This window comes from Cyrtonyx montezumae, unplaced genomic scaffold, assembly GCF_038088225.1.
Source record: "Cyrtonyx montezumae isolate F1298 unplaced genomic scaffold, pur_monq_1.0 scaffold_4, whole genome shotgun sequence".
Lineage (NCBI taxonomy): Eukaryota > Metazoa > Chordata > Aves > Galliformes > Odontophoridae > Cyrtonyx > Cyrtonyx montezumae.
This window is the reverse complement of record NW_027072045.1, coordinates 30,692,782-30,714,005: the sequence shown is the minus strand read 5'-3', so window position 1 is coordinate 30,714,005 and position 21,224 is coordinate 30,692,782. Positions and strand designations below refer to the sequence as shown.

The 21,224-nt window shown below is 40.0% G+C and overlaps 1 protein-coding gene across 2 annotated transcripts in view; it reads left to right on the top strand.

Moving 5' to 3' along the window:
• The window catches only part of ZCCHC24 (zinc finger CCHC-type containing 24), a 103,324-nt gene that overhangs the window by 58,068 nt on the left and 24,032 nt on the right, over nucleotides 1–21,224 (top strand). Inside the window, exon 3 of one of the 2 annotated variants that reach the window (XM_065746701.1) lies at nucleotides 6,483–8,250. The exons of the other annotated variant lie outside the window; for it this stretch is intronic. Within the exon in view, the coding sequence (XP_065602773.1) occupies nucleotides 6,483–6,698 (216 nt within the window). The 3' untranslated portion in view covers nucleotides 6,699–8,250. Of the gene's footprint in view, nucleotides 1–6,482; nucleotides 8,251–21,224 lie in introns of those variants that run through there. 2 annotated transcript variants of the gene reach the window in all.

The following is a 21,224-nucleotide window of genomic DNA, read 5'->3' as shown; positions in this document are numbered from 1 at the left end:
TTAAAACAGTTTTCCTGTAGTCACTATTATCTTTCCATAGCTTAAGAGCTAAGATAAATGGGAAAAGTAATTTGGTCGGCTCATATACAATCCTTATTTCTGGAGAGCAGTGCTTCCAAGGAGAAGTGGTGGCTACAACAAAGGGCAGTCCACTGTCAACATCAGGGTAGTGTGCAGGCGAAAATGGGATGCTTGCCAGTTTTTAAACAGCATGAGTGAAATGCTATATGTATACAGTCTCTATCTTCCACAGAAGCCAGGAAAGTCCATGTTACATCAGTAGCATTATAGCTTTCTTAGAACAATTCATCACAGACAGTACTTCAGCCCTGATTTTAATTGCATCTGAAGTGAACTCAGCATCTTTGTTCCGAGTGACAGTCAACTGTTTATTTCCAGTTTTATGCAACTCTATGGTGCACATCCCCAAAAGAAAAACACAACCACCCATAACTAGTCAGTGCTGGTTTCTCATGGTGTTTCTGGTGCACGTGAACAAGAATTATAAAGCACGATAGGAAAAACTGTCACAAAATCCCATCCAGATGAAACAGTCATAGGCCCTAGGAATTCGCCATTTTCATGTCTGTTTATCCTATTGCACTTTGACTTTAATGGATAACAGGGAATTTAAATATATACATTTTTATTTATAAATAAATGGCATAAAATCCTAGCACAGTTGGTCTCAAAGACAACTACAGATTCTGTGGAATCCTGCAGTCTTGGCAGCTGTGATGTCGTCTTATATGGGAATATAGATGCATGTTTGTCTTGAGAGCTCCCAAATCCCAGTGTTCTCCATAAGAAAGAATAGGACAGGAAATTTCTGGGTTACTGGGCTCTTTGGTGCAGCTGCCTCTTTTGCTTTCACACGTATTTCTACAGCAAAATGAGAACCATCTTAAGTAATGGAAACAGAGTCTCATTCAGCAATGATTCTTTTCTCTTTTGTCTGATCTAAAATAGTCTGAGTGTTTGGAAAAGTAACAAGCACTGAACTTTTCCCCACATACACTGCTCCCACAGAGAAGTGAAACAGGGTTGAGATATGAATACATATATTTTTTTCCTCTAAGAAAAAAGCAGCTTGAGATTCCATCAAATTACGTTTACTGTCAGAGACACAAGATCACAATCCACTAAAATTTATCTAATTTCCTTATGTTGTTTATTGTAGGTTTTTTTTCCATGTGCTTTCTAGTTAAAATATGTATTTAAGAACTTGTTTGAATCAGATTTTGTGTTAGGTGACTAGACTTGTGACACAAAAAGCACACAAACACCTGTATCATGCCATGATGCTTACAGCTTTAGGTATCAAGTGCCAGACACAGCCTTCCTTTAATTCTCAAATACTTTGCCATATCCTGCACTCCTTTATCAGTTCCAAGAGATTTTATCTTGTACAGTAATGGAACTTAGTCCATTATTCCTTTTAATTGTCTCCTTATGCTTTCCTTTTATTTTGTTTGACTCACATTGCTATGCTAAGTCTAAAATAATGAACTTTGTTTGCCCAACTGTATTCCTATTAAAGCAATTGGTGATCCACAGGGAAGAGAGAAAATAAGGAAGGTAATGATCCAAGCACCATAGTGGAATTAAATCCTCTTCCCTTCAAGTCCTATTTTAGCGCTGTCAAAGTTTGTTCCCTTAAAGCAAGTTTTCTTTCAGCCATGCTTATTTCTTTATATTGGAAAAAATGTAGGTAGGAAAGAGCTTACCATGAGAAGTTGAAAATTGTTTTCTGAGTATTAGTGTTTTTTTCTTTTTGTTTGTTTGTTTTAATATAACCTTAGAAACAATAGTGGCTTGCTGCAAATGATGAAGAATACGTGCTAAAAGAGAGTGAAAGAAAGATACAAGCGATGTGCTAACAAGACCACAGGCATTGGTGGAGGAGCTGCAAGGCTTGTATGCTTCTCCCAGACTTGTTCCAGTATGAGAGGACACAGAAGAGTGAGGAATTGGAAGTTATATTTGAACAGCGCTCCAAGGAAAGCCCAATAACTGTAAATATGAAGTATTGATGGTATATTTTCATCTATAAATATCTAAGGAGCAGGAGACAGAGGGACGAGGCTGGACTCTTCTCAGCAGCGTGTGGTGATAGGAAAAGAGGAAATGGCCACAAACTCCACAACCTGAAGCACAGAAAGTTCTGTACAAACGTGCGTGGGAACTTCTTCACAGTTCAGGTGATGGAGCACTGGCACAGGCTGCACAGAGAGGTGGTGGAGTTTCCTTCTCTGGAGACATTCAAGATCTGTCTGGACGCCTACCTGTGCAACCTGGGCTAGGGAGCTGCTTTGGCAGGGGGTTGGACTAGATGATCTCTAGAGGTCCCTTCCAACCCCTATAATTACGTGGTTCTGTGATTCGTTAATTCTAAGTTTTTCAGCGATTATAAGGCTCTAACTAGAAAATAATGTTTCAAATCTCTTCATGCCTTATATTCAACACTCCTCAAACCAGACACTGAATGCAAGCGAAAAAAAACATCACTGTCCCTCCCTGTGGGAGCTGCATCTTACTCACACTGAACTCTGCAGCAAAACTTCTGCTGCTGCCAGCAAAGGCTCCCTGGAAACCACAAGGGCCATTCAGTGCTCCCTTATCTGATTTGCCTGTGGATTACTAACAGCATGATTTGCCTGTACCATAATCTGTTCACACATTCTGACGAGGAAACGCACAGCTCAGAAGGCATACAATATAAACTACTGCCAGAAACCAACAGTGCTTATTTTAAGCCTAAGCCTCAAAAAGCATTAAACAGTTCCAGCAGAAATAGCCAACTTCTATATTTTGGATGAGAGCAAGATAGAATCTCAGTGTAGAATATTTTAGAGACATTCAACCAGCTTAAAACTATACGCATTTTACCTGTTGACACCCTTGACCACAACATACAGTCCCCAAACACAATTCACTGAGTTGAAACAAGGGAAAAAAAAAAAAAGGAGAGAAAACTCCTTGGAGCACTGTAGAAATCTGCTGATAATCCTCTTTTTTGGGTTGTGCTTGCAGCTATATCTGCTTCACTTACTGAACATTATGCGGTCCTTTGAGGCCCACCACTAGCCATAAATCTCAGGCTGGAAACAGTTTTCAAACCTAGGAGGAAAGGCAGCGTTTCATTTTCTAAAGACAGCCCAAAGTAACCGGGTCAAACCAAGTTTAGAATGGAAGCTCTTGAAATCCAGGATATAATTGAGTTTGTTTTTCTGTTTGTTTTGTTACCGGTTAACCGGATGCAACAAATAAAACCATTTTCCTTCCTTATTTTCTCTCTCTGACTGTCTCTTTGGGAGCTCTTCTTTGGGAACCAACCTCCCCTTAAGCCAATGTTTGAGGTCATAGCTCCCTAACTAAGACATCTGCTAGATCAGATGTATTTGAAGAGAATCAGCTGCTTGCAGCAATCGCATTTTTAGCAAGCTGGAGTTGCAGACCAGTGTTGAAGGCATCTCTCCCTACTTCAGTCTTCTTACAAATACGTATGTTCCATTTAAAATTTCATGACTCGATCAGAGCTTTATTTCCAGGGCTAATACTGAGCACTGGATGAAGAGCTCAAACCCTCAGAAGTTCACAGTGTAAGCTACAGTAATTGTAGGAAAATTACAAAACAAAACATTAGCTTTGCTTTTGGCATTCAGTACTGAACTTGGTCCATACTGTATTACTCTTAATTGTTTGAAAATTTGTAGAAGTGCAGATTAAAAACAGAAACATGAATTTAGAATGCTTAGCACCTGAAAAATGCATTGATGAGGTATACTTTGTGAAAATAAAATCCCTTTGTGGTATCTGAAACTTAACATCAAAACCCAGATACGCCCCAAAGCATTACCTGCTTATAAAGCACTTGATACTCTCTTTTATATTTATTATTTGAAACGCTTCAGTTCTTTCAGTAGCATACATTAAGAAAAGGCAAATATATGCCTTATCTCTTCAGGAACAAAAATGTTTATACAGATGAATAACATGCTTAGAAATTATTCCATCTTTTTTTAAGCCACCACACTTGTCCCAGATCTTCAAGCCACATTTTACAAACCATAAATGAAATGTTATTCTAAAACAGAAGTGAAAGAGCTGTCATTTTTTACAGTAAGGAAAAAAGTCTGCCTGGAAAAAAAACACACCAGGTTGAATCAAAACTTGAACACTGTAATGCCAGCTTGGCAGCTCTTAAAAGTGCAATGGAATTGAAAGGTTTCCATATTGCCACTAAGCTTTAACACAGCTTGTTAGATATTCATACTAGCTTGGCAAAGACCAGCAGCCTCAAGTGTACTAAGCGACAAGCTTTCCAAACTCTTATTCAGGTGCCTGTAAAAGCAGAAGGTACCAAGAGCTTGGTAACATGGTAACATACTTCTCATGTAGTACCTAAAAGCCAATCAAAATTGCAGTACTTCTGTATAGAGGACTGCATCAAATATCCTTCCACGCAGTTCATCTATTCTATCGAGTTTAAGAGGGAAACAAACACTATAATTTCACCAAGATGCATTTATCCAGTTATATCTATTTTGACAAGCTAAGGATTAGTCCTCAAACATCTTCACCAAATCTAGTGTCACGTAAAGAAATAGGAAAAATCATTACACACAAAATATCCCTCTAAGCTTTATCCTCGGGCTCATTTTTTTCTATGCATACAGACTAAGAACAACTTCCAGCTATGCAGTTGTTCATCAAAACAAAAAACTAGGGAGGCAAGGTACACTCTGAAACTGGTGGAGCCTCTGCAGGGCTGTAATCCTTCTAGTATTCAAGTTTTCATTTGACAGTAAGTAATTTTGATTGTGTCTGCATCTTGCAAGTTAAGAAGGCAGTGCATGGAAATGTAAAGATTTTAGCTCAGCACCTGACAGGCACATTATTCACCAGCTCCACCCAAAACAAGAAACATGTACTGTTCAGTCACTTGTGATTTTTCCAACAGAACTGAATTACAAGCTAGTGCTGCCACTTAGTTAGCACATCACAACACCACTGTTTGTCATTTGGACTCTGTCTTAATAGCCCGCCCAGACTACACTTCAGAGAAGCAGTGGCAGAAAGAGGTTTGCAAAAGGTTTCTCCTCTGGCCCAGGGCACCCCTGGGCAACAAGTCTCTGGGGGAAGGTAGAGCAGCCTTGGGCAGTACTGTTTGCTCCCTGGCTTGCTTTGGTGCCCCTCTGGCAGCCAATGCTGGCCCTGTAAAACAACATCTTAACTCAGAATGCCCTGACTGCTTCTGTTAACAAGTTCCATTCAGGACACGATTCAGATACTAGATAATTCCAACCCTAACACTTTTTAAAGCTGTGGAGAGAGAAATAGGCTTGCATTTCATTTATTGCAACTTATATTCGGAAATAAGGAAAGGGGTCAGTTAGAGGATCACAGGGATTCTCTTGTTTTCAAATGCAGCTTAGATTTCATTATTTAAATAAATGTGGAGAAAGCAGAAAAGGAGAAGGTTGGTGTCATACCTCACCACACTAGTATGCAAAAGGGAAATGTACTGCTCAAACACTTGGCCTGGCCTGTTCTAACTGCGGAGCTGGAAAGGACCACAACTCTTAAACAAAATCAGACAGTTAATGTTTTTATCACGTCATCAAACAGAGAGAGGTATAAACTTATCCATCATGTGCCTCAGCCTATTTGTCAATGGATTTACAAAGCATGAGCACTGAGGATTCCATCAGCACAGCTCTTTGCCTGTCTGACTCGTGCCAACACGCCCTCAGTGGCATTTGCCAAAGTGTCTCTCATATAGGAACTCCTGTTTATAATGTCTGGGGAGAAGTAGTATTCTTAAACTATTTCTCATTTCAGTGCCATTAGGATTCAGCTCCAGTGTGCCGTTGTTAACACAGGAAGAGAAAAGAAAGAAATCTCTCTGCTGTAGCTATCACAAAAACACAGTAGCTTCTGCTATAGAGACTCTCCATTTCTTTTAATATTAACATATATGAAATGCACATGAGAAACATGCAAGTACTCCTCTCTAAACAAAGTATTTCTATCAGTCTTCCATCCAAAGGCTAACAAATCACAAAGGAAAGACTTGGAAGGTCCACTTCGGTATGTTCAGAAAACAGGAAGGAGAAAAAGGAAAAGTGCTGTGCCATTTTATCCCAACTTCAGCCCAGAACATTGGGTGTCAGTATCTTTAATTTTCATAAAAGGTTATTTGGAAGAGTCTGAATAAGCAATGGGCAGTATCAGAGAGACTGAAAACAGGCTGACAGATTTTACCTTGGGTTTTGAGCAAAAAGGTGTTTTGAACAATGATTTCAGTAGAATATTATCTTACCACAAACCCAGAATCAAGTTTTAGACTGTAAGGACTTTCTTTGTGGAGGGCTGGTTCTGCATTAGCAAGTTAAACCTCTACACAAAGTCTACTTTAAAGGAGTTTTATTTTTTTCCTGCAAAGACACCTCTTCCCATGCACTTACGATCCTTTTCAGGGAATACAAACACTGCAGCAAAGACACAGCTGTAGCAGATATCCTATCAGTCCTTCCTTAATTCAGAAGAAGCAGTATGACCTGATACTGCTAACATGGAACCCAGGCAACCTTTTCCTTGATTTCCACAGCCTCTGTCCAACCGCAGGTACATACACACACATAGGTGCAATGCAGAAACTTACTGCAACTCAGAGCATTGGCAGCCAGGCTTGACTGGAAGACTGGTCTCCAAACACTCTCAGCCACAAGAAAAATCCTGCTCTTGGACCTCATCTTCCTTGGAGATGATTAATTACCAGGAGGGCTCTCTTCATAAGTTTAGATTCCCTTGGTCTTTTCTGTGTACTGGCTCTGCTGATGAAAGTGCCTGCTGCTCTCCTGGCCTTGCTCCCCACTCCCCTTCCCTAATTTCAGTGATTCTGATATTTGGAAAGGCTTTGTAGAATTCTGCAAATTTCTTACAGCTGTGCCAAAGCAAACTTGAACTCAGAGGCTTCTGAGGCTTTCCCATCCCTGCTAACGCTCTCTTGGTGATGTGCCGGCTATGGAGCTTTTGCTGGGGTTTTCTAATCATTTTTGTATATCTTCTGTGTTGCAGTTAAATGAGCTAAGGATGCCAAGTGAAAAAGTATGTCAACATTGATATCCCTTGGTTGGTTGCATTACAGAGCTGTTTATATACAAAAAGAGAAACAGAGAGGGCAAAATGGGAAAGAAAAAGTATGTGCACGTGTATTCGAGGGAGCAGGGAAACTGTAAATTAAGATGATTTCAGTGAAAAGAAGTGCTGTCTCTTTAAAAATAAAATGAAAAAATATCCTCAATGTTTTCTTTAGTCTTTTTCATTCTTTGGCAACATCCCAGAGATTTCACTGTCCTTGTCTCCAGCATCTGGAAACCATCAGGGTAAACAATAGAGTGCTAGGAACTGGAACCCCTGCCTCAGCTCCCATGGGACTTTGCTCTAGAGAACATGAGAACACAAACCATTGGACACCATGTGGTCAATTACTTCAAACTAACAAATCTGTGTGCCTTCCTATTTTCTGTTTTCCTTGGCACCACATGACCCTTTCACAATGGAACCCAGCTGCTGAAAAAGCCAGACGTTTTCTTTTTTAACCTCTTGCTTACTTTTGGGCTTGCTTTCCATAGTAATCTTAGCGTTGGCATGTACCCTAGGTAAAAGCATCCCTCTCATTAAACCCCTGGCTAGCTGTAATGTTTGCCTGTATTAGTCAGCAGAGAGGCTTGAGAGTATTAACTTAACAGGATCATGCCGTAACAAGGGCTCCACAGGTGGTCCTGTATTTGCTGTGTTTCCTGACGTTGCATGCCAGCACTTAAAGCAGATAGAACAGGACAGCTTTATAGCCTGCCTGTTTTGTGCATTCAACAATTGCACGTGTGATTATGACCTACTTCTTAAAAATTTGTTTCTAGTGCAGGTGCTATATTGGCAATTGCAAGGATCTAAAGTCATCTGAAAACTGAAGGCTGTTGAGGGGTCTGCTCCTCCCAGAAATGTGAAATAAACTTTGCTCTGGATTAACCATGCCAGCTTCAGCACTGATGCTCCCAGGGCTGTCAGATCCCTGTTCTTTCCAGACTTTATTTCAAATGATAATTTTTGAGCTTTGTTGATTTGTCCAGTGTTACAGACGATGCAGAAGCCAAGACTTCTACACTACATTTAAATACATTATCTTATTCTATTTTACTTTTGTTAACATCTTCCAATGAGTGGTGATACTGACCAAAATTGTTGTAATATAGGGCTTCATCTTTACATTGCTGTTAATTTTGCTGAACATCCTGAACATAAATGTTCCAAACTGAAGTAAAACAACTGATGTATTTCATGTGTAAATAATGATACATATTTCCTGATCTCCAGTTTTATTTCCAGGAAAAAATAGGTACACGTGAATGTAACACTACAGCTAGAAGACAGGAATAAACCAGAGAGGTGCCAGGCAGTTTGGTCCCTTTAGCTATCCATACAGTCAGACAAGTGGCATTGCATGAGTTTGGCACTCCACCTTTTCCAGTTTTGACCACAAGCAAGCAATGGTTTATCTGCTGAGCAAACCTGTCCGTTCTATCAGTTTGGAAAGGCTAGCACTAGCATGGTCAAAAGGGTAAAGAGGCTCACAGTGCAGATTGTTTTGACCCAGTCTGCATCCCAGTGTGAAGAGGCTGCCATACAGACTGTCCCCTCAGGCTGATTGGCAAGGCCACACCAACTGCACATGAGGCCCTTACTGGCGTTAGTGAGAAAATAGTATAAATTTCAACTTAGGACCCTTCCGATTTATTTCCATTTTCAAAGAGCATTTGAGAATTTTTCTTTTTTGTCCTCTTTGGATTTATGCAGAAAACTTTTCCATTCACAGTGACGACCGTGCACTCAAAGACAATCCAACTAATACAAGTGAAATGTAAGAAAATTACAGTTAAATACATGCATATCTGCTCTGAGCTGCTGACATCAACTGTAATCGTGAAAGAGGACAATGTCAAACTTAAAAGGTAAATAAACAAAGGGCACACTCAGGCAGGCTCAGTAAATGGAACACTTCACAGTATTACCTGCAAGCTGGTGAAAGGTATGCTGTTGAGCCTAAGACTAATGAGATGGATATCTGCAATTCCACCACTTTCTGTGAAATGCAGGAGGTGTATGGCCTACAATTGCATTATGTACTTATGTACATATTATTATGTACTTTTAAGACGAGGGTGAATTATTAAATGGGTTTGCTGGAGGAACTCCTACTGCAAGATCTAGGCATTCAGCCATTTTGTGGCCAGTAGTAAAAAAATGTTTTCTAAAAATTCCCAAATCTGGCCCCTAGCTTCTCAGTAATACTAGGGAAGCTTTATTGCCTTTTTTGCCAGATGTCGTTGATCCCAAATGTCTGTAGAATTGATTAGGCTGACACTGAGAAGGCGGAAGCAGATGTAAGGGAGGGTTAAGACAACGCAGTAGCAGCTTAAACAGCATGGTACATACCTAAACCTTTTCATATTTATGAAAGGACTGGCTAATTGTACAGCCTAAGTTCAAAACAACCTACTGCTTCCCTGTGTGAACATCTTGAAAAGCTTCTTGTCTGGCTGACAGATATTCATAAAAGCATAGATAAAAATACAGTTCTTTGCAAGAATGCTTTGCCTGTAGCAAGAAATATACATCTTAGAAGAGTTAAGGGAGTCTAACTGAAGCAGCCCCAGCACAGCCTGGATGCAAGCCAAGACACAAATGAAACCACTGTAATGGCACTGATGGATGACCTCCTTCTGGCAATGAGAAGAGAACACATCCATTCTCTTCATCCCTCACCTCTTTAGTATTTGGCACTACTGGCCATGAGATACAGCTGTTGCACCAAGAAAAGGTAGCAGGCAACCAGAGTGACGTGTTAAAACAGCTTTTTGAACACAGAAACAATATTTCTCTTTCCTAGCTCATTTTTGTATCATCCCACAAGAATTAGTATCTGTATGATCACATCTACTAGGTTGAACAGTTTCATTTATATGTCAGCAATATGCGTATGTGACACGCCACACTAGCTAGTTTTTGCTGCCCACAGCTGTATCACTACCACGTAGTGAGCCCGTGATCAGCATGGTGAATTGAATTAATGGATGAAAAACAGCTGCTTGAAGCTGAACTAGAGCAAAAGCTGATGTTTGTAACCAAAGAAGAGTTTTGGGAAATGTTTTAGGACTAGTGCAATCTCAACAATAGTCAAATTTAGTTGCTTGCAAGATTATTACAGTGTTCCTCCTGAAGACTAACATGTCATAATTATCAAGCAATGTTTCTTCCCCCCTCAGAACATTGTGGCTCAGCCACTATTTGCAGAAGATAATCGAGCCTTTGCTCATATCCTCCTCACCTCTTTACTCATCAATATCAGGCATAGAGTACAATACCATGTACCTGAATACATCAGGTCCTTATCTTCAAGGTTTTCCATGAACTGCACGTTATTACCCAATAGTGCCTACAGTTACACTATGAAGTCCACCAACAACCTCAGTAGCTCTTATCCTTGAGGGCAGAAAATGGTTTTAAGAGGGAGCAGCAGGAAGCAGGGAAGTGGGGGTGATCCTAACTCTAGAAATAAAGGTTCTCAGGAATGAAGGATGACCACAAACATCAATGTGTACAAGGCATGTACTTTCAGAGCTTGTCTATGAGTAAATTCATAGTGAAGTACATATATTTACAATATATTTAAAAATGAAAAATCCTGTCTAAAACAAAATTTCTACTGAAGAAGTGTGGAAGAAACTGCTAAAGGATGATAAGTCATAATACGCTGTGTGGAAGTGCTTTGATTCTAATGATGAGACTACAGACTCAATAGGATACTTCTAGTTTTTGTCCATCTGTTGGCTGTATACCTTCTTGCTGGCTTTTAATCATCACTTAGTGGATAACACTTCAGCTCCTGCAGTCTTTCAGTATGTATTAGTGATATGATTAGTAAGGGTTAATGTCAGCCTTTGCTCCCTGTTTGGGCCAACTTCTTTTTCGATCAGTCATGAATACTGCTGTGCTTTTTTTTAGGCCAATCTGGGAAAATGATTGCTATTGATGTTGTAAGAGAGATAAAAAGGCAAAATTTCAAGTTCCCTGCAGGTTACTATTATGACCAAAGCTGTAATCTACACTCATTTTAAGTTTGAAGTTCAGAAGAATCCAAAGCCAATGTGCAATATTTTTCCATCTACTAAAATTTCTACACTCAGCTGGGATCTTCTGTTCAATGTTAAATGGAACTAGTAAATCATTAATTTAAAACAGTTTACTGGTACAATTTTGAGTTCAAGAAACATTTGCAAGTCTACACAGTCAAATTTCTAAGACTTTTTCATTAATTGTTACAGTTTGTGTGTCTGTTTCTACAATAGGTTTTAAAAAATAGGTCTGTAAGCTGCATTTCCTGCAACTACTCACTGAACAGTCCTACATATCACCACTTAACGACAGATCACATGGACTATAAAGTTATAACTCTTCCTCATGGGGGTGAGTTATTACTAACCACTGAGCCCCACAGAGAGAAGTCTGTTTATCATAGTGTAACTAAAAGCAGCAAGTAGTCAGGGTGGAGAGGTGTAACTGGAGAAAACAAAAGTTCAGTATAGATAACACACAAAACACTGTCTTTTTCTGCAGAGAATGATGACTAACATTTTACACTTGTACATTCCTTTCTTTTGAAATCTTTGAACATTAAGATCCTGGAGAATCACAGAATTGCAGGAGTTGGAAGGAACCTCAGGACATCACCAAGTCCAACAGCCCTGCTGAAGCAAGTAACCTATAATAGGTCACAAAGATTGGTGTCCAGATGTGTCTTGAATATCACCAGAGAAGGAGACTCCACAACCTCTCTGGACAACTGTTCCAGAGCTCTGTCACCCTTACTGTAAAGAAGTTCTTCTGCATGTTTGTGTGGAACTTTCTATTTACAAGTTTTAGGCCGTTACTCCTTGCCCTATTGCTACACACCACAGAGAAGAGCCTGGCCTCATCCATTTGCCGCCTAACCCCCTTAGATATTTACAAACATTCATCAGATCTCTCCTCAGTCTTCTTTTCCCTGGGCTGAACAGACCCAGTTACTCAGCCTTTTCTCACATGGGAGATGCTCTGGGACCTTAATAATCTTTGTGGCCTTGTGCTGCACTCCTTCTAGGAGATCCCTGTCTTTTTTGAGCTCAGAAGAAATAAGAAAAAAGAATAAGGAAGAATATGATTGTCATTGCAGGTAAAAAAAAAGACAAGAGAATTCTGTTAATTAATTAGTAATAAGTGTGGACTATCTGATGACTATTTCACCTCATTCACTCTTCTGTTTCCTGGAAGAGAGCTGATCTCAGAGATCTGATCAAGAAGCACACATTCTGGCAAGGTTGGAATGCACTGATTGTATTGCTCTCATTGTTTCACTAAGAGGAGATAGGGCACCCAGGCCATACCTGTCTTTAATGCCCATCACCAACTTGGACCTGCTCTTCCTTAATATAAAAAACATGAACTTTTATATTTTCATTAATTTGACCAAATTTTCACTGTCTACAGTATTTTCTGTCTATACACTGACATACAGTCTGCAGTGCAGACTTTCAGAATATTCCTTCCTAAATCAGATTCTTAGCAGAAATTGCAGTGTGTGCAGTAAGAACCACAGAAACAAAGGAGTTATATGTAATAATAGAGAAAACAGTATTCAGGTCACTGCTTCTGTAGTCAGGGGCCAGGATGGGTATGGATTAAGGGCCTTGATTTAGCTGGTGCCACCTGAATGACCTTTGCTTAACTTGGGTTCAGCCAACATCTGAGCTGCTTTGTTTTCTGTGACATGTTTATATGACCAAGAGTTTGGAGTGCAGAAAGCAAATGTGCTCAGGGAAGTGGATCTTCATGCTGGCCAAAAGGGTAACAGGCCCTTTCCTCCTATTATGTGCCTTGCCATGGTACTGCACAGTCCGGGAATTTCAGGGACATCACAGAAAATCAGTGCACGTGGGGTGCTCAATGCTTCTGCAGACTACCTTGTTTTCAGAAGAGTCTGTTCAGCTGTCAACTTTAAAGGGAGTATCTCCTTTGCTTGTGAGGATATTAATCTCTACCCAAGTGGCAAGAAGATAATTATCATACTCAAATGAATGCAAAACCCTGTGCTTCAAGGTTTTTTACTTAGTTAAACATGTCTGTGAATAGTTACTCTCTATTTCCTGGACAGAAAAAAAAGTAATTCCCCACCCTTTATTTACATGCCCTTCTTCTGACAAGGTCCAGCTCTTCCCCTTTGTCCTTCCTATCCACCAGAGCACACAGCAGTGACCTCTCCCCAGCTGCAGGAGCACTGTGCTCCCCACCCTCCCAGCCCTGCTCCCGCCAGCTGTTCCACACACAACTCAGGCTCTGCTGGCTGCAGTCCAGGCATCTCTAGCACTGCTTCCAGGGGACATTTGGAACTGCTCTTTAAAAAGCTCTTACTGCCTGGCAGGAGCTCCATGTGCCACTTTAATTCTGTTCTTTGTCAGTCTATAACAGAGGGCATTACTTTTTGCTTTTAGTTAAACACTGGTACTATAACCTGCTTTAGCCAAGCTAATTACTTGAGGAGAGGAAAGGAGGGTGCAAATCCTAAGCTGGCCCCATAAATTTCAGCAGGTCTGGTTGAAAGCAGTGTCTTCTTCTTGCTAACAAAACTGGCTTTGCTGTAACAGCGCTGCCTCACATTTTCAGCACAGTTCCTTTTATACAATATTGAATGAGCTCCTCAGGAGTTTCCAGTGAATATGACCAAGGATACCATTTTCCAGGGAAGCATCCTATGCAAAGAGCTGCAAAATTATGCACACATTATCTGGGACAGACCACTCAGCTTTTCTAACAGTCCTTAAGGCCGGCCATGGCCCTCAGCCGCCTGCGCAGAACCTGCACGCACCTGCACCCTCAGCAGCATGCCTCCTGCTGCCTGCAAATCAGCAACACCAGGGCAGCAGCCCCCAGCTTCCTTCTGCATCATGCATGCATACCCAGTGATGCAACAGGACCTGCACCTTAGTCAGAGATATCTGCAAGTTATCCCGGTGACAGATGGTTGTGGGTATCAGACATCAGCTCTCCAAGCCCTCCATCCTCTGCTACCTTACAACACTAAGCATGACAGTGCCCAGCGTGCTGAGCCCTACTGCACCCACCACTTTAAAATCCCAAACAATTATTTTAAATGTCTTCTCCTCTTTGATTAGACCTATTAAATACACATCCACCTACACACCCAGATGGCTGCAAATAGTTGCAAGCTTTTCCACAGACACACATGAATTGTGGCATTAGGAGCAACTCTGTTGTTTGCAGGCACCGTGAAACAAGGCAGCGCAGTTTAAATTTGGAGATCAAACAAAGGCATAAAACATTCCTGCAGCTGTTCCCCTGCCCTGGAATTTGTTGCACATATCTCTTTTTTTCAGAACATTTATTTGTTTCACGGTGCCTTCAAAAACATATTGTCATCAGAACCTTCTTGCCAAGTACCACTCCAAGCTGGTTATTCATCACTACCCCTTTCCCAAGTAAAACAGCACACTTATAAAACTCTTCTCACAGTCACTGACTGCAAGTTACATGCTCACTTTTTCAGGCCAATCTGTGAGGTAATCAGCTGATCTCAATTTCCTCTACATGAAGCAAGGAAACATCTGTTTCATAAGAGAACTGAAAGATAGTCCTTGTGTGGTTATAGCTTTCTTACATCAAAGTTTTTTGTTTGTTTGTTTGTTTGGGTGTTTTGTTCTTTTTTTTCTGAAACCAGAAGTTTGACAAGTTTAACTGTACAAGATAACTAATCTGGCAATAACAGCAGGGTGGAACAGATAGAAATTAACTGAGAGACAATCCTGGCTTAGAAACTCATTTACAGAAATGTTTGTGTAAGTTCTTTTGGACTTTCCTACCTACTCCTATTTACAGAAAATACATGTTTTCAGCTTTAAATGTTTATGTAACAGAAGTGTATTAAATAACCTGGATAAATCCTGAGAAAAACAATAAAACAATCATAATAGGCTCCAACTACCCTCAGTTAACACACACTGACCCTAAGATGCTGTATAAGCTATTGGATCATACACTTAAAGAGAAACAAGGTCTCACTGTGCTTAGTTGCCCTGGCATGTTTTCACATATCTGCAGTAAAAAAAAAAAATTATGGCTTTATTATCAATGACAGCAAATTAAGTAAATTCTGTAGCCTACTCTTGAACATTTAAACTTCTCAGAAGTTTTAATACATTTAGGCTTGCTATTCCCACAGTGACTTCCCCCTTGTTTCACAGTAACTGAAGTGCACAAAAAGCAAGGACTTAATACAACATACATAGACACTGCAACTGTTCTCACTCACATGATAACACTGGGCAGCCCCTACTCTCTCTCTTCTCTTCTGTAAGAGCACTATTTCAATATGTAACTTTTTTAGAACAAAATCCAATGACAAATAAGTGAAAGGGAAGGAAACACTGCTGATAGTTGGAGAAGCTGCTGGGAGCACACAGAACTACACCTCTGAGTGATGCACACATCTGTGTGGAGGGTAGTTGGGTATTGATCCTTCACGTCCTTGCTGTGCTGCCATTTACAACAAATATGTGAATCCATGCATTTTTCTTACATCTCTCTCTTTCACAAAGTATTTATTCCTCTATTTTATTCCACTCTTTCTATTGACTTCACAACAAGCTGATGTTTATAGTCTTTAAAATCTGTACACTCTAAAAGAGTTATCCTAACTTGTTCTTCATACACTTCTAAACAAAAAGAAAATATCTGTACCACATGCAGAGTGGTGATAAAGGACAGGAAGAGTAGGAAGGAATTTTCAATGAAATCTTTCTTTGCCTTTGCTGATCACACAACTTCAGTTCATGCTGTTTAAATCTGAGTCCTGCTAAATGGTTTAGGAATCAGGCACTTAACCAGATGCTTTAGAGGAGTGAAGACAATCTCAGTTCCCTTACTACTGTGCATGCAGATAAGATGGAGGCAGCCTTTCCTGTTTATATCTGGACTTCATGCTCAGAACAGTCCTTAAAAAGAAGCAAGTGATGGGTAGTCTCTAAAATGATTTCTTGTGTATGTTTTCCCAAATGCATCCTGGCAAACTGAAGGGGATAAAATGGAGTGTGCTGCCCCACAGGCCAGTCTGACAGCTGTAGCATCTTGTCCTACAATGAAAACAGTCTCCACAACCATCAGAAGAGATTAACAGTAAACATGCTTGATACATTTCTTCCTTTTATTTTCAAGAAGGAACTGGTATTGCTTAGAATACAATTTCTCTTCTAACACTGGCTATGTCAACCTATAATAGGTAACCTGAGCCATAATCCATAATCCCACCATCTTTGAGTCTTTTCTGACAATTTTCATTTGCTTTCATAATGTTATATGAAGCTATTTTACTGAAACTTCTCTCAGGATCTGCCCAGCAATACTGTTGTATCAGATTGAGCTGTGCCATTCACCATTTTAAGGAAAACTCCCTACGCTTGCAGAATGAATTGTACACATTGCGTTTAGTGTTAATAGTTTACTCTTCCTTTTGCTGTTTGTGCATGGAAGCTAAATGTGTGATGAAAACATTCTTATCTTTCTATATCCTTTTCTCACTACTTGTAATCTTTTATATTTATAGTAACTATGAATTATGATAATGTTGCCTCTGTTTCTCAAAATTGATTCAAATCTCATTGTGATTAACACAATAGGTATTAGAAACAGCTTATCTTCCTGAAGATCGTAGATACTGAGTACGTGTCAGTGTTTTTTCTTTCTGCTGTTGGTTTTTCTTCGTTTGTTTGTTTTTTGTTTTAGATAAAACATTTCTTATTATTATGAGGAGCTGGAAAAACGCAAAGCACAAATTGGTACTGCTCTCAATCACAGAGATAGCTGCACTTTCATACCAATAGATATAACAGCCTAGGCTGTTATTAATGGCCCACAAAATTCATTTAACTTTCCTCTAAAGCACAGCACCCTCGTACCGAGGTGTGATGTCGCTTTGACACAAAGCCTCATCAGAGTACAATGTAAAGAAGAAAGATACAATTATCTGAAACTATTAAGCCCTCCCAGGTCTCCACTGCAGCAGTACTTGTGACATCAATACCCCAGGGTTAACTGCTTCACACTCAGCTTATAGGTAACAGTGTTTATAAAGCCATTGGATTTATATTCAATAAAGTGGGATATTCTTGAAAATACACTGATATCTTTAGCTATCTATTGATATTCAACAAGTGCCAAAGGGCCAGTGCTATTTGTGAGAAGTCTACTAACTGACAGCAACTGTATAAAAAAGGGGCTAGATGCCTTGTTTAGGCATTGAGTTAACGTACTTGTTACCAGTGCGAGTTCTTCTGTTCCTCACTGTCCAGCAGCACTTATTAGGATGTTCAGGAAGACCAGACTTTCCTTAATTTATCTTGAGAACTCTCACCAGTACTGTTAGAGCTCAAGCTGTCTCTTGCTACCAGCAAGAGTCGCATATTGCTGAGTGTCGGACAGGAGATTCAAATCTCATTAGAGTAACTGCATACGTGTATAAACAAGCATTTAGGTAAAATCCCTTTCTTATAGGTTTAGTTTTGCAAAGCATGAAGGAACACAGTTGAACTAGGGCTCTATGATCAAAGATGCAGCTCCCTTGGAGCTAAAAAATAAAACGTAAACAATAAAACCTGAGCTTGCCTAATGACCCCAGATGAAGACACAGCCAGTGCAAGGCAGCCTGTCTCCCACCCAGTCAAACCTCAAGACAAATGGAGCTCCAGTGGAGTTCAAAGTTTGACAGAGCTATTTCTTTCCCCTTGAAGGGTTTTTCCTGACCCCCTTTTGCCTGTCTCTTGGCTAAATGAATGCTCTCATTGTTCCATCAACTTGACAAATACCAGTGTTTCGGAATAATGAGAAAGGAGATTATTCTGGCCAGAGCTGGCCAGGAGACAGTGCAGAAAGGGAGGCTGTATGATGAGATTACTTGTGCCTTGAAGGCCTCAGAGGAAAGCAAACACAAGACCCATGTGTGTGGAGATGTGCGGCCTACCCCGCCAAGTCCTTGTACCATGGCACACCTGTCAGCCTGGCTGCTTCTTCCTGAGCCCTTCCCCTTGTGTCCCAGTGCACAAAGAGACAGCTGCACTGGTGATCACAGAGTGAGGAGCCCGTGTGCTGGCTCAGCCTGAGGGACCGGAAAGGGGCACTGGCCTCTGCTTTTGTCACATTTTAAAATCAAGGGTTGTTTTTAGACTGTGAAAGATAATGAGCCTCTCTTTGCTAGACACACACTGAACTGAACGTCCCACTGCAATGCATAGGATAAAATTAACTGGTCCTTGGAAAGACTGTGAAAAATAAATAAATCAAGGGACTAGAAAACATTTGCGACTGTGCCAGTCTCTGTGCAAACATCTGAATTGGTGACTTACCAAAACAGCACGGCCTTTACAACACTCTGGCTGGGGAAGAAAACATCCTTAGATTCAGAGACCTTATAGTAAGACAGGTGGGATTCATTTGTTTCTATTTATCTTCTATTTTAGTCATTCCATAATGTTTTAGTTTTTTTCCTTTCCATCACTGACTGTTGAAATAACTTCACATAACAGAGAGGAATACCTTAATTTGAAGAAAAAAATACAATACTAGCAATGCTTTGGAATTTTTTTTTCTCCTCCAAGGTCTTCCCCTCTTATTTAAGATGTATTTCTCCATGAAAAGTATTGGGGTGAAACAAAGGGGGGAAAAGGAAAGGCAAAAAGGAAGAACTGTCTGCCTCCCCTTTCCATGTCTTCATCCCACCTTTCCAGAACAAATGCCGTGGCATGCATTTTATACCAGTTTCCTCTTGCACAATACCCTCTTAAAAATGAATAGTTCCTTAGACTTGAGCAAACAATAGAGAGAGACAGTACCAAGTACAGATGTTTTGCAGTGGCCTGTTTGCTGTCTGTTTTGGGAAGGCTGCTTTACACTTAAGTTGATAGCCTTGGTAACAGACATGTTCTCATGAAAGTACCGGTCACAGCACAAAGCTTTCTCGTGCTTTCTGTGCCCTACAGTCCTTTGGTGGATCCTCTCCTTTCGTAAGGTTTTTATTAGAACATGTATTAATCCTTTCTATTGTTTGATAAAGAGCTTTTCACTTTACTTGCCTGTGGGTATTAAAGCTGTCTGCTCACACAAAAGTGGAATCAGATATTCTAAACAGGACAATGTGGATAATCTTTAAAATAGAACTAGCATCTTAGGAAAATAGCACTCCTAGAACATGAAGGGAAGAAGAACACTGCAACTGTCCTTCACATGTGCTTTCTGGCATTTTGTTCTCACTACTATACCCAATGCTGTGATGCATACATTTTTTCTTGAATAAATTGTATTTACTTGCTAGGAGCTAGGGTGAGATTTGGTTCTGGATCTGGAAGGATGAGAAATCCATGAAAGTTACAGATGCCAAGTTCTGGAACGTGCAGAAAGTCTAGTCCAAAACTACTCCTTTAGGACTTGGGACGGCCTCAGAACATTAACTTCAGGACGACACAAACTGCTGTGGTGAAAACATTTGTTTTGAACAGTGCTATCTTTTCCTTTTCTCTTCTGAGAGTGTTATCTAAAGGCACTGCTGAACTACAGAAGTGAATCTAAAGGGAGGGAGGAAATTGATCAGGAATAACAGATACCTCAAACCCACTCTCTTCCAAAGATGATACTTTGCAAAGTCAGCGAAAAGCTATCCATGGCAAAGTCAGCACCGATTAGTTTTACTTCCCCACACCTGAATCTGCCAAAATATAAAATATAGTGGAGTACTTACAGGGCTTAGGGCTGTGGATAAGGAAGTATAATTTTTAAACTAGACTACGTAATGAATTCTCACTCTTATCAACGCTGTCTGCTTTAAATAAGGATGAAGAGTAAAAAAAATACCATAGTCAGGGACTATTGTTCTTTTTTGTTAACCAAAGTAAATTTTTTTTCCTCCATCCTGAAGCTTTACAAAGATGAAACAGAGATGAGCTCTTACGTTAGGTATCATATTCTAAGGACATGAGAATTTCAAATAGGTACATTCTGCTGCTGGTCACCAGTGTTCTAAATAGCAACAAAAATAACAAATTCATTCTCATATAATGGATAGCAATGAGGGGAGAAACCTTCTGTGCATGCATAGTGAAATAACTCGTGCTGCTCCTTACCAGCTTTACTATATGTAACTCGTAGAACAAAACAGCAGTTGTATAAAGACTTACACAATACTATATTTACTTTTAGGAAGAAAGTATAATTATTTTGTAAGGATCATTCACCTCCCAGCCCATGTACTGATGCTGCTTGAGGTTGGTGGATGTCAAAATAACATGGAACGACCAGTTGGCCTCGGGCTACTTTCCTATCTGGTCTCAGCTGCCCATTAGCCAGTTGCTAGCAACAGGGGTATAACCAATGTCACTGCCAACATCAAAGCAATTCAGCATTGGACTCCTATGGTGACAGCTACTCCTCTGTACTCAGACAGGAAAGCAGTGACTTTCAGGAAGTGAGATTTTAGGTACTCGTGATAAGGAAATGCTGTTTGCGAGTGTCTGACAATAAAACATTTAAATATAGGAAAAAGCTGTCTGGGGACACTGTAGAAATACAAGATTGCAAAAGGTTTACGGTTTTGTTTTTTAAAGATATTAGCAAAGGGCTAGTTTTTTTTAAGATATTAGCTACAAAAAAAAGCATAACATAAATTTCACTTCCTTGTATTAAAAGAAAATGGGGATGAAAACCTCATCAGTTACTGTTTTGTTTCACTATTCTCACTACTTTCTGGTTAGAACTTTTCCAAATGAAGTATTAAATAGCAACAATTATTATCAGAGTTCTTGGAACACAGTTGGAACTATGTTCAGAATTCTAATGGTATACATATTGATTGTGGGCATTCTTCCTCACTTTCAAGGTTTCTCATATTTCTGCATGCGGCCAAGTCAGATATTGCAGAGGGAAGTGATTTGCCCCAGCTCCCATTCATGAAACTTTTGCTAAAATGCTCAGTGTTCAGCAGCAGTAAATGCAGTTTGGTAGCATGGCACAAGTTATTTTGTTTTGGATGATTCAAGCTAGTTTAGCACACACAGTGAAAAAAATCA